General features: G+C 43.8%; 1 protein-coding gene across 1 annotated transcript; it reads right to left on the bottom strand.

Moving 5' to 3' along the window:
- Positions 1 to 1,930: 1,930 nt before the first annotated feature.
- foxo3a (forkhead box O3A) lies at positions 1,931 to 13,741 on the bottom strand. The gene is made up of 2 exons (XM_022212894.2): positions 13,184 to 13,741; positions 1,931 to 5,093 (listed from the first exon to the last, which is right to left on the bottom strand). Exons 1-2 carry the CDS (start codon positions 13,739 to 13,741, stop codon positions 3,801 to 3,803), a joined length of 1,851 nt encoding a protein of 616 aa, XP_022068586.1. The 3' UTR covers positions 1,931 to 3,800.
- Positions 13,742 to 14,495: the final 754 nt, after the last annotated feature.

Consider the following 14,495-nt stretch of genomic DNA (forward strand, 5'->3'; position numbering starts at 1 on the left):
AGGTAATTAGATCCCTACCACAGTATTACTGGTCAGATAACATAACCAGACACCGCGGTGCCTTGGACAGATGGTGCCCTTGTACTGCCTGTCCTCGGCACCATCGGTGCTGGGACCATAATAACAAATTAAATGAATAATTAGTTAGATTAGCGCTCATATTAAACAAAGGAACTAGGCAATTTGAACCCTAACCTTTCCTTTTTATAGGTGCTACACAAGATAAAGGATGGGAGACGAATTTAGCTGATTTGAAGAGGAGCCAAAGGAGATAATTCCCCTATGTATAAATTTGAGTTTATGCTTCATTCTAGAATTGGAGGACATTTTGGCTTCTCCATATTTGTTTTAAAAAGTATTTTCCCCTAGCCTAGCCGCGCTAGACAACCCACGGCAACGAATTTAATTCTCTGCCAGGGTGGGTCTAGTTACCCTCGGTAAGCCTTGAGATTGGATGCGCCTAAAACTGGCCAACGAATCACCATGAAGTGTAGAGTCAGAAGGCGGGCGTAACTAAATGACGACAGAGGTGCGACGATTCTGACAGAAACAACCGGAAACAACTAGTCTAGCCACGCTAGACAACCCACGGCAACGAATTTAATTCTCTGCCAGGGTCGACAACAAAAACGACAACAGTCGTTGAGCTCCATTAGCACCGACTCTGAATAATCTTTCTGTTAACATGTCTGTAATATACTTGAGCTTCACCCATTGACTGTATAAATAAGGCTTCACCGAACTACCGCATCCTCTGATTGCTGGCGCTCTAGGAACTACGTCAGCCTATTCATTGCACTGATTGGTTGTATACCTACCCAATTGCTCCAGAGTGATTTGAAAGACAACCTTTTAGCCCGCCTCCCTCCCTGTCGAGAGTTCCTAGACCCTTGTGTCTTCAGAGCTGGGTCTAGCGCGGCTAGGCTAATTTTCTCCTAGTTTTTTTTTTTTTCAGATTTGGTCTGAGGACAAGTAAATTTACACAACAACTGCATGTTTTAGTATTTTGTACATGGATTATTAAAATTTGATAGGTGGGACGTAAAATGTCCTTCACTTCTCGAATGATCCTTAAGGTGAGCAAAAAGAGCACCAAAGCATCAGATCTGGACATATATCATTCTGCATAGTGAAGGTAAAAAAAAATCCAAGTGAAGTTTTTAGTGAAGGCGAGCTTTAAATTCCACCTATGCCATGGAAAACCTGGAAGTGCATCAGACACAGATTTCACATGGAATAATCATCATCAAACCTGTAAGAGCTGGCCGTCCCTGCTCCTCGTGGAAACCCACTCTCCTTGATTTCCGCCCTGCGAGCTGCTTCACTTTAACCGACGAGAAAGCTCTGTACATGGCCTCTGCTCAGTCAGGATTAATAACCTTAGAAAACTCGGAAACTGAAATCTAAACAGTTTAAAAATACACCTCCGTCGCTCCTGCTAAATCTCTGCCTCGGTGCTGATTTGTTGTGGTGTATCCATGGAGACCAACATCCATGCAACCAGACTTCCTCTTTCATTTTCTGCCCTCCATCTGGAGTCAGACTGGATTTAAACTCTAGAGGGCTCCAGCGGGTCACTGAAGGCATCCTTTTGTTGGGATGATGTGTCAGTGCTGTTTCTTTTTTAGCAACTCGCCCGAGAAAACCAAATATTTGCAAAACACAACATGTAAATGTGAAACCAAACACTCCATCAGCTGTTGAGGAGCACACACCTCAAAAATCACACCTCCTGTATTCACTGAAACCCAGACTTAATCTCATCTGGTCCATTCTTCTTGGAAACAGTGCATGATTGGTTCTTAGCTTGTGATGTGATTATCCAATAGCAAATCACCTCAACGGTGCCTGCAGAGTCAAGTCTGCAGCTGAGCAATTCCTCCAGGGACAGAAATAATTTAAAAAAAAAAAAAACATCAAAAACTCCAGATTTTCAGTCGTTCTTTAAGCTTTATTTACATGCACCATCTCTGATGAAAACCAAGAGAAGAATCGGAATCACAACTGGCAACTTGATGTCACTTGTTTGTTTTGTAGGAGCAATAGGAGGAAACGAAATGTGGGACGTTGGCAGTGAGTTTGACTCAAAAACACTCATCTTTTAAGATGCAACAAGATGCAAAATTTATTTAAAGGTTAAGTCAGTGGGATTCAGCATTTAAAGTGTTAAAGTCAACAAGTCTGGGTGCAACGTTTGGATTTCCAACTCTAACGGCTCACAGAATTTCAGGGACCATTTGGCATTCGTCCCGATCGATAAGCAACTGAGGCGGTCAAATGTAGGTTAATCTGAAAGGACAAACGAATAAAAGTCATTTTATACAGCTCTGTACATGGAGGGAGAATGAAATGAATAAACCAAATATGTGTCCTTTACAACGGGCAAGGTCAAATTAGCAAGAAGACAAATTCACCCTAAACGTCCGTCATCTGCTTCCAGGTGTTAGAAAAAAAGAATAAAGTAAACTTAGAAGACATCATCCTGCTGTTCCTACAAAACTGTGCTGATGTTTTGTCTTTTTTTTGCCCTTATAGCACTGGTTCCTAATATCTATGTACTGTATATTCTCTTGTTTCCACTTATTTAAATGCAGAAAAAAATTTGGTAATATTTAAAATACTGGCTCTAACATACTACACACCCTCCTCCTTGCACAGGGTTGGAAACACTTTTTTTCACCCCCCAGCACCTGCTATAGTGCTGATAACAAAGGAGAGGCTACTGACGCTGCCACTCCCCGCTATCTTTTGTATTTATAGCACCAAGAACGCCTCCAGATTAACACCAGAAATGTCATAATCGAGTGCTGTGGCTTCACTCCGTGTGGTTATTTTAATCCAAGTAGTCCTAAGTGTTTGCTAATGCGAAATGGTGTCGACTAGAACTAAACCATGTCCCTAATCTGTGTACAGAGCAGTACTTTTCCAATGGTGCGGTGACGGGGAAAAGGAGGAGGGAAACGGTGAAAAGGGATCCGCAGCAGAAACCTCTTAGTATCAATACTTCAGTAATTAATGCACCGCTTCAGAAGGAACAGAATTCACAGTAATGTCACTAAAAATCACAGGGTAAAATCTGCTTCTTTTTTTTGTTACAAATTAAAAAAAAACAAAGAAACGTTACATACAAAAACCACACAATGTAGATCAGTTCACATCTTGATAACATTTTAACTTCTACAAGATTGATATTTGGTGACTCGGTGCATCAATGGAGGGGGGAGAAAAGCTTTTCATTAACATTTTTTTAATGTTTTAGTCCATTTAAGCTACAGCTCTTAAAAGAAACCCCCCAAAAAAGAAGAGAAAAAGCTTGTCAAGTATCCACCGCTCGAGCGTAATAGTGTAACATTCTCTGCAGCTTTTTTCTGTAAACAGGCTGTCGGCAAACAACAGGCCAACAGCTGGTTTGGCAAAAAATGTTTTTTTTTTGTTTTTTTTTAAGTTATGAAAGGGTGTGAAAGAGGAGAGAAAGCAGGGTGAAATTCATCTTCAGTTTCATGTATCACTTTGTGATACGAGTGATTCCCTGAGACTAACACGAGTTGATGCTTTCCATATTAACAAAATGTCCCGCACTTTCATTCCCGTCTCTGCTACCGTCCAGGCATCGGTCCTTTCAATGATTTAGTTTCTCTCCACTGCGAAGACACCAATACAGTATCAAACGTAATGCCTCACCTTAAAAATAATGATAAACAAAAATACTACATAAATACACTTTTACATACTTCCTTCTTCCCTCTAGTTGCACAATGAGCCCCGATTTACATTTTCCCCCCACTTCTAGCTCTCACTTCTCAGCTTGGCACCCAGCTCTGGGGCGATGTCTGTTTGGAGCTGGAGAAACTTCCTGAATTCCTGTTGGCGTTCTGGGCGGAGGTGAGGCGAGAGTCGAAGCTGAGGTCCAGGCAATCCGCGTCCATCAGTTCATTGCGGATGATGGAGTCCATGTCGCACTCCAGGCTGCCGTTGAAGACGTCGAGGTCCAGGTCGGCGGGAAAGCGGTCCTGGCTGAGCTGCATAGAGGCGTTCTTACTGGGAGACTTCAGCTGCTTGGCGTCGGCGTGGCCGGCGTCGTGGTCCGAGGTCGACAAGCCAGCTTGCCAACCAGGCACTGAAGAGCTTTGGGCCTGACCGGCACCGGTGTGGTTCGCCAGCACATGGTCCTTGCGGAGCAGCATGGCGTTTCGGCGGGAGTTCTGCAGGGCGATGGCGGTGCTGGCCTGCGACATCAGAGGGTCGGACTGGGTGAGCATGACGTTGCTGTGGCTGTGGGAGTCCAGGCTGAGCAGATCCTGCAGCGTCTGGTGGTCGCCGAAGTGGGAGATGCAGGAGAAGGTGGTCTGCTTGTTCTCCTGGATGGTCTGCATGGGCGACTGCCGGAGGCTTGTGATGGACGGAGGGCTGAACAGGGGGTTCGGCCCGTAGCTGCCAGATGGGCTACCCAGGCTGCTTCCCGAGCAGCTGAAGGTAAACACCGAGCTCCCCTGACCGTTGGCTCCGTTGTCTTCCTCTCCAGGAGGAGGCTGCTGGGATGCCGTCAGGCTGATATTGTCTAAAAGATCGTCCATCAGGTTGTCGGAGAGCCCGTCGTTGAGGTTCATGGTACCTGCCAGGTCGGAGAGTCCCGTGGGGCCCGTGGACGGAGACATGCTGCTGGGGCTGGAGTACAGCATCGGGGAGAGGGGCGAGTCGTCGTCGGGCACCTCGTCCAGCTCCAGGTTGGCCAGGATCGGGGACAGACGACCGCTGAGTGTGCTGGCGTTGGAGTTGGTCCGGGAGCGGAAGTCTGTCCAGGCATCCAGCTCATCGCTGCTGCGGGAGGTGGGACTTCCTGTCCACTTTGAGAGGCTGGACGAGCTCTCGGAGCTGCCGTCTTGAGCGGCCTGCAGCGAGGCCTTCTTCTTGGTGGCTCGTCCTCGGGCTCCTTTAATGTACTTACTGTTATCCATAGAAACAGCCCGTCGTCGGGGAGCTTTGCCACCTTTCCCACCTTCTGGGTTGACCATCCACCAGGAGCTTTTCCCTGATCCTTCATTCTGGACCTTCACAAAACGGCTATGGAGGGACAGATTGTGTCGGATGGAATTCTGCAATAAAATGAATGAAAACAATTAAAGTATGTTCAGAATTAAATGAGCCAAATGTGATTCCCTTTGCTTTATAAAATATTTGTATTACCACACAAGTTTAAAAGGGAATTACGCAGATTTTACATATTACACAAGTGAGTTATTTTGAGTTCCTTTTTTTGCTCTCAGGAAAACTACTCAATCGTAAGACAGTTGTATACGTTCATTTGTGGTTTTGGACTTCAAGACATTGAGAACTATTTAGACAAAAAAGCATCTGAAATATGTGGCTGTCTGCCAGGCTATGGGAGTCTAATGAAAAGAAGCTGCCGACTACATCATGAGAAGAAGAGGATCCAGCATTTTTGGAAGTTCACTCATGCTACAGACTAATAGTTACTGTGATTCAATACTAAAGCAAGAACTCCTTGTAAGGACAAATATGGTTTATTAAACAACGTGAGTCCTATTATAATTGTTGCAACCTGGGAACATGATGGCATCGTTGCAACATTGTGCTACAGAAGCCAGACTAAACGAGAATAACTGAGTCACACACACTACCATTGAAAAGTTTGGGGTCAACCAGACAATTTCATGTTTTCCATGAAAACTCAAATTTTTGTTCATGTGCTAACATAATTGTACAAGGGTTTTCTAATCATCAATGAGCCTTTCTACACCATTAGCTAACACAATGTAGCATTAGAACACAGGAGTGATGGTTGCTGGAAATGTTCCTCTGTACCCCTATGGAGATATTCTATTAAAAATCAGTTGTTTCCAGCTAGAATAGTCATTTACCACATTAATGTCTAGACTGGATTTCTGATTAATTTAATGTTACCTTCACTGAAAAAAGAAATGCTTTTCTTTCCTAAATAAGGTAATTTCTCAGTCTAAACTTGCTTAAATCTACACTCTAAATTGTGACATTTCATCAGAATTGCTTTATTCTATTTGTCTCATTTAAAAATTTGCCAAAAATAAATAGTTTGCAGTAAAACACATTCTACAAAAATCGAACAATTGTTTGCTTCTCAATGCAACTTTGAAGCAATTAGGGACAAAAATTCAGGGACTTTTTGACTGAACTCTGTTGAACTGCAGGCTGTGTTTACACAGAGCAGAGAGGAGACAAGAATGGAAAGAAATTAAAATCTAAATTGTAAAATGTCAGCAGTATGTAAATCCACCACTTTTCAAAGAATTAGTAGCACCTGTAGACAGTTGGAAAAATGCTGCACATGTTGATTCCAGTTTAATTTTTTGTAAAATGAATAACAAAGGAAATATAATTTTCATGCTTCTTTTAGTATTTATGGCAAAATAACTTTCTTTTATTGCACAGAGGACATTTTTTTAGTTTTCATTCTTCTAGCTATGGCTGTGCAGGACTTTATACTGCATTAAAAATGAGCCCACAATGAGCAAAAATGTGACAGGAGGCAAAAACAAAGAAACTGCTCGGGGTTCAGAAGGTTAAAACTGTCCTACTTTGGCTCTGATCCAGTCACATCTGTCTCTGTTTCTGTAGTCGCCACTCTTTAGTCTCGAGTGATGTCCAACACACTGTGTTATCTGACTGGTTAAGCATCATAAGTAATAGTCTATCAACACTCAAGGTTAAAGAAATAAAAGTGTTGTTTTAATTAGTATCTGTAAATAAATAAACTGACTTTTGTGTTGGAGTTCTTCTAAATCTGACACCATGATTTTCATATTTACGGCAAATGTAAATCAGTCATCTTGATTACCAATAATCAGCATCATTATTGACTGTTGAAACCACCATATAAGTTGAATTATAATTATGCCACAGTATCCTATTCTTATTTGCTGTGACAGATGTTTACATGAGACCAGATTTTTATCAGAATGGTCACATTTGTTCCCCTCTAAGCAGAGAATAAAGATTAATAACAGTCAATGCTAAACATCCAAAGCAAACAGACAATTTAAGGGATTTTTTCTTGCTAAACTACCCATCAAAACAGAGCACTGTGAACCGCTGCAACACTGCAGTGTCTTCTAAGAGACACCTCTTCTTTGCACCTCACACTGTGACCTATTTCTGGCTGCTCAGAAAGGTCTACAGGATTTCCCTGGAGATGTTCCCAACCATGTACGAAATTAAACAGCTGGAGCCTGCACAACCAGCCTGTCACACTTCAGCAGCAGGAGGAGAAACTCGGCACTGATCTCTGCAAACCAAGGGTTTGCAGGGTGCAGCGTAATTCTCTTAAGCTTGAATTAACTTGAGCAAACCGAGGTCCCATTTAAATCCATCTCTTGGAAGATTAAACTAATCAAACGGGCTCAAACGTACAAACTGCAGCCATAGAATGTGGATCCCGTACAGGCAGCTGTGGAGGAGGTTCGGCTCTGTGATGACTGAGAGATCAGACATCAACGGCGGACGCAGTTTTCCTCTGAAGGCTCTGAGTCAATGGAATGACCTGCTGACTTCAAACTTCCAGCAAAGCCCTCCCTTCAAGCCAATTAAAGGATTAGGTCAACAAGCAAACACTTTCATCTCTTACAACAACAAAGCACATGAGAGAAATATAACCAGTGGGCAACTTGCTGCTGTTTTCCATCTAAACCACCTTAAGTTAGCTTCAAACACTCAGGGCTCACTCAGAATTAAGCAAAGATTGTCCAGCTAGATTAAATCACTGACTTTTAGGAGATTGCCAGGAACAATTTCAACAAATCCCATAGAGTAGAGTCCACTGGTCCATGTAATAATTTCCAACTTCCTGTCACAGGCCCACGGAGGACGCAAACCTTCAAAGAGTCGACAAAATTCAACATATTTGTGGCTTTCATGGTTGTACTGAGAATATTAAGCTGGTTAAGAACGTAAACAGGGAAACAACTAGCTTGTCTCCATTCATTACCATTGATTGTAAATAAGGACAGACGATCCCTCCATGACGTCACCCAAAGGTTCCCCAAGAACAATTTTGAAGCTCAGTCTGGCGCCGTTGGACGTCACCATCTTGGCAGTGCCAGACTCCTCCTAACACCTGGCTAATCCAAAAATGAGCAAAGTGTTGGAGCGCAGTGGAGCTGACCCTATGACAGCAGCCATCTGTTAATTGTGCATAACTTTAAGCCTAAATACAATTTAAGCGGTTTAGCTAAACAAAAAATCTCCGCCGTGCAGCCGTCATGAACGTGGGAAACCAGATATAAAGACCAAACAGTATCTTGTACCAGGCAGTAAATGTGTTTATTTCTGCTGTAAAGTTCAGCACTTTAACATGGGGGTTGATGAGGATTGACTTACTTATGGAGTCAACTTTAAGTGGACATTGAAGGAACTGCAACATTTGTCCAAAACATGTTGTTTATCCATTTGGTGTATGAACTGATTAGAGAAATACAATATTATAGATTATCAAGGATGACTAAACTTTAAGAAGAGCTTGCTACCTCAGTTTCAAGCCCTTATGCTGACTAAGTTAGCCATCTGCTAAGGTTAGCTTCATATTTACTGGAGCCGAACTGATATGCTAGTTGCTGATTTTACCACTCAGTATTGGCCAATCACAGACATGTTTGCATCTGTGTATATGTTATCCGATATGACAGCATTTGAAATCTTGTTGCTAAATTTAGAAAAAAGGGGCAAATTTAGAAATAGTGGCAGCAAAGTTGGTCTAGCAGAGGAGCTCCATTGTTTAAAATGCTCTCAGCACTGTCTGCAGCACATGTAGCAGATGCTGGTGTGGAGTCAAGTGGTGTCTTAAACCTCCTGTTGTCTTCATTTATGGGCACCAAAAACTATTGTTTCCTTATCTGACAAAAACCCCAAAATTCAGCAAAAAAAATATTCCCCAAATTTCTAAAAATTTACAAAACCTTCAGGAAGAAAATTCCAATAATTCCTTAAAAGTTTCCCTTAAAAGTTTTATTTTAAAAAATGCCCCAAATTTGGCAAGAAAATTCTTATATTTTCGAAAAATGAGTAAAAATCTTCCAAAAAATTCTAAAAATATCTAAAGTAATTACATATATATCAGTAAAACTTGTAATATTCTCTTTAAGAACATTCACAAAAAAAAAAATCAACCAAAATCCAGCAAATTTCGGTGGATTTTGGTGAATTTTTTTTGTGAATGTTCTTAAACATTTTTAACATTTCTTTTTTTCATTGCAAAAAATATATATTCAAAGATTTCCCAAAAATGTTGAAAATGTGGACATCAGAAGTTTCATTGTGAAAATATTTTTTTCTCCACATTTTCAAAAACAGGACAACATGAGGGTTAAAGTTGACTACTTTACAAAATGCATTGATTGAAACTTAATTAACACTGACCCCATTATATTCTTTTTAATTTAACTAACCCCTTTATAAAGATTGGAATTTTTCACTGCCAAAAATCAGTTTCAGGCTCTATTTATGTTACCGACATGAGCAACAATCTTCTTATCTAAATCAAAGCATCAAGGTAAATACATATTTCCCAAAATGTTAAATTATTCCTTTAAAAACTGCTCACAAATATTTTAAATTCTGGAAAAGGCTCAGGACTTTAAAAAAAAAAAGTCCTGCACACTGAAGTTTTAAGCAGCATTCCTCAAACTGGAGGAGAAGCTGCATTTATGTGGAACTATTTTCAACTGTGAATTTATATGTGGCATTTAGTATTCCCGGTAGTAGGAGTGTGTGTGAAATTGTCTTAAAGTACTGTAGTCGCTTTTACGGAAAAATGCAACTGCAGAGATTTTGCACAACAACAAAGGTCTACCGTTTCTGCTCTTCTATGGGATTTGCTGACCCTAAGTAAAATATACCTCAACGTTTATCCTCGAACTCATCCGACTCCCATGTGGCGTTCACCAAATCCTGCACATTTCCTCGTCAGCTGGAATGCGTCCATTTCCATTAGCTGTGTTTATAACCGGAGGGCTGAGCTGATAATTAGAAGCAGATAAATCTCTGATTGTTTGATGAAGAGTGCCAAGAAGATGAAGCGAGCGCTCCAAATGTCACAGCAGTGCAGGTGCTAACAAAACACACAGAGGGGGAAGCATCTCCGAGTGTTCACACACTGTTTGCTTTTGATTTCCTTTATTTTATTCCCTTTTGCCGGCACCTGTGACTGGACAGGCTATGGATGTTTTATTTTTTAGGATTTTAAAGAGAAATATGAGGGAATTTTGCAGCAAGAAAGAGCAAATCCTTTAAAAATGTGGCTTAAAATGTGCACAAATGCCTCTAAAATGCCTCCCTATGTGAACAGCTGAGACATTTCTACAAAAAAAAAAAAAGAAAATGCAAATTCTGCTTTTCGTGCATGCACAGTCCAAACCCCCAACTGACAGCTTGTGCTGCTGTCGTGACTTACGGCATCTACAGAGGTAACCATCAGGTCACGACTCCCACATTTCAAATATGGCTGAGGCTCGAGGCTGAGGCTTTTAGCGCCCCTTTGCCGGCGCTCCCATGTTTCGGATATGGCATCAATAAACAATTATCGGAGGCCGCTCTGCTGTTTGTGCACCATGAAATGCGCAACCAAATTGCGTTTTAATTATCTGATGGTATTTCAGCTTCTCTGCGAAGCAATTTGGCCAATATTTGTCATTTTAAACGCGCTCTATAAATAAACCAAACTCCCCTTTCCCCCCCCTCCACTATTCAAATCAGACCAAACTGTGGATTTCTGCTTCAGTCACGTTGCAAATAAAAACATCTTCTGATTAACTTCCTCGCCTGATTTCACCCAAGCTGTCGGCTGTGTTAGGGTTTGCTCAGGTGCACCAGGGCTGCTTTGGCCAGTTTATGGTCCGATTAATACTCCGAGATCCACGTCCTCTGCAGTTGCATTTAGTTCTTCTGTTGACAAATATGAGCGTATATAGATTGAAATCATGAAGCCATCTTATTTTCTGTCCTTGAATACATACTTTTGAAGAATATCTAGCCTCACTGTGTCTGAGAACACTGAATAACTGTGTATAAAAGCTATTTTACTGCATGAATCCCATCATAAATATAACTATACGTCCGCTAAAGACATTGTGGTGCAAAAATTAAGCTACAGACCCCATCATGATTGAATATATTTGACTTAAACGTAGCAGAAATGGTCAAATTCATAACATTGACAAAAACTGATACAGATGAAGCAGGTGGAAACCAATATTTCCATCAATAACAAGTTCTAACTAATCAGAATTCACTGTTTATAGTGTCGGTATCACACTTGTCAACAAGGCCAAGCCAAAAAATTGCAACCTGTTGGTCATCCATCGAGCTATGCAGACAGAAAACACAATAACAACACCTGTCCCGCTCAGTCTAATGCAATCCAATACAGCAGCCCTGCAATAAATAAATAAACCGTTGTGACACTTTCAGCTGCTTTGATGCACCTCTGTGGTCATTTCTGAGGCTGTAGCGTTGCAGCGTAGGACCTCAAACACAAACAAAGCGTTAAATTCAGCCCTCAAAGAGTGAATATTACAAACTTCACACCTCTAGATAATAAAGTCTAGAGGATGCTGCTACAGTTGGAGGTAAGACACCAGGACTGCGTGCGCAAAATGAAAACAAAGCAAACAACCAAGCTCAATAGAGGCAAATGCATCCAGATAAGCTGCACAGGTACGTACAGTAAGAGCGGCACTGCGTTTAAAGATAAATCACAAAGAGCAAAACTCCTGCCTTCCCCTCCCCCATAGCAGCCACAGCAGTGCTGCAGCACCCTTTGAGCAAAGCCTCGTTCTGAGCGGCGACTGGAGCGACGCCAGTTTAGCCGGAGCCAAATCCAAAGAGAAACACTGAGCTTCTCTCACACGCTGCTACACATTGACCTACATAATTTATAGTCAGCTGATTGATTCTTGTGGCCGGGCCACATGAAAAAGACAGTGTGGCGACACAGCGGAGGGAAGAGCTGCTGGGTGGTGGTGGTGATGGTAGAGGAGGTGTTGGTGGTCATCCCATCCAGAATGCTTAACTCTCAGTCTGGATGGCGAAAATTTAACCAGAGTCTGATGCTGCTGTGGGGCTGCTGAAGCCTCAGGTGTGACTGGTCTGAATTCAGGACATTTCTGCACGCAGACGACCAACCTTTAAGCTGACGGCTGAATGTCACACGGTTACAAAGCATCTCTGAGGTACTGCTGATGTTAGCGCATGTGAAAGCCTCAGTGGTAACCCTCTGAAATGAGCATCCGAACATGAATGAAAACCGACCGCCACTAATCTGAAGTATTAACTAACCAGCTGTTAATCACTCATTAGCATCAGCTTGTTGTGTATTTCTATATTCCCGTCAGCATCACGGGGGTGAATTAAAAAGCACAATCTGGAACGTGATTTATCCAAAGAAGACGCTTCCTGGAATCATCCTACATCCACACAGTTGTGCAGGATTACAAACCTACACCCCCCCCCCCCTCCTCCTCCTCCTCCTCCTCCTCCTCCTCATCTAAATCCTGCAAAGCTCAAAGCTTTCATCAGACTTGATTCCATGACAGATGAATTGGTTTGGTCCAGGCCGAACTAATCCTGAAAATCAAACAGAAGCAGGGCCCCAGCGGAGCCTGGAAGAAGCCCTGCAGTGCCAGCAGTTGGTCTGAAAGTGAAATCAACTTTGCATCGCCCCTTTTTTGACTTTCATACTCGATACCTCAAGGGATTCCTGCGTCACCTGGAATTTTTCAGATGCAACGGCGCGTGTAATTTGATGCACAATATTACTAGCACACTCCAATGTTTTGACAGCAGCAGCCTGGGTTATTTATTATGTTACACCAGCAGGCACGTTCCCCCAATTCCCTGCACTGTCACCTAAGCACGCCTCATGATTAGGATAATTTCTGCACCTTATTGCTGATTCTTTTTGCAGTATTTCTGATTTTGATCTGCCTTGAATGTAAGATGTGTGAGCTGCTGCATACCATGAATTTCCCCAAAGAAAGAGTGCATCTAAAGCTAAAAATATCCCCTCAAATGATCCTCTGAATGGTGCATGCAGTAACTTGGGTCTACATCACCACCAGCTGTGTGCTTTGTGTGTCTTTGCATGACCACAGTGTGCGCTTTGTTGTGATGACAGCACCACCAGCATGTCACTGCTCACCTTCCAGCCGGCAGAGCTGTTGCTGTCGCCTTTGTCCTTGAAATATGGCACAGACCTCACCATCCAGTCATAGATTTGGGACAAGGTCAGCCTCTTCTCGGGGGAGCTCTCGATGGCTTGGGTAATGAGGTCTGCATAGGAGTAGTTGCCCCAGGCATTCCTGCGGGCGGAGGACTTCCTCAGCTGCTGGGAGGCTGAGCCGCCCAGGGCTGCAGGGGGGGTCTGCGCCGAGGAAGGCGAGCCGTCGGCGGCCTCCTCCTTGCGGGGGCCGCGCTGGACCTCCACCGGCTGGGAGCTGGAGCTACTGCTGCTGCTCGGCTCCCTGGGTTTGATGGCACCGCTGGCTTTCTGAGCAGCGCCGCTCCCGGAGCTCCCACCCTCCTCATCATCCTCCTCCTCGGGGATTACGTCAGTGTCATTGGCCCCGGGTTTGCCCGCACCAGACTCCGGTCGAGGCAGCGGCCAAGTGCAGGAGCGCGGCCGCTTCTGGGGCTCGAAATCCGGATCTATCTCCACGTTGGAGGGCGGCTCGTCCCCGTTGCGCGGCGCCTCAGCCATGTTAAACGCAATATCTCGGTCGCTGCACAAAGGGTTATAAAATCACTCGAGTCGCATTCCATCAATGTTGAAGTGCAGGATTCAGGGGCAGTTTATTTACTCCGCTCGGTACGCAAACGTCCTGCGCTCCGCTCGCTCCCAGCACGTGTCCGTCCGTCCTCCTGCAAACCGTCTATCCGCAGCGGGGCTGACCAGCATTAACAAAACATCGCCTTTTGTCGTGCACAGCCCACACCCTGCTTAACGTGCATTGCAATTGTTTTTTTTATATCGCGAAATGTGCAGCAGCAGGAGCACGAGCAGCGAAGCGTCCGCGGACAGTCTTGGAGGAATCCAGACGGCGTTCCTTCACAAGTCCTGCACCGCGATCCTGCATGACAAACACCCACCGAAAATGAAGCGAAAATACCTCTACTGCCTCCACATCAGCTTCATCACTCAGCGCACAGCTGCCATCTTGACCGTTTCCTTTCCCCCCGCTAAGTTCTCCTCAATCGGCCGCGCAGGGAGCCGCCAGCCGCCGCGTCCAGATAGCATCAAGGCGGAGAGGAGGCTCCTCAAGGCCCCGCAGCTCCTTCACTGGCGCCGGAGAAATGTGGCGAGGATCAAATCCGCCCAGTTAGCAGCTGGAGGAAACACTGGTGAGTCCTGGCTGTGCGTCTGTGGCATCTTGGACGAGCCAGCACGGTGCCCTCCGTGTGGCCAGCAGCCTGCTCCATTCAATCTGCTGCTGCTGCGGTTGGTGCAAACGATC

This window comes from Acanthochromis polyacanthus, chromosome 1 (assembly GCF_021347895.1).
Source record: "Acanthochromis polyacanthus isolate Apoly-LR-REF ecotype Palm Island chromosome 1, KAUST_Apoly_ChrSc, whole genome shotgun sequence".
Lineage (NCBI taxonomy): Eukaryota > Metazoa > Chordata > Actinopteri > Pomacentridae > Acanthochromis > Acanthochromis polyacanthus.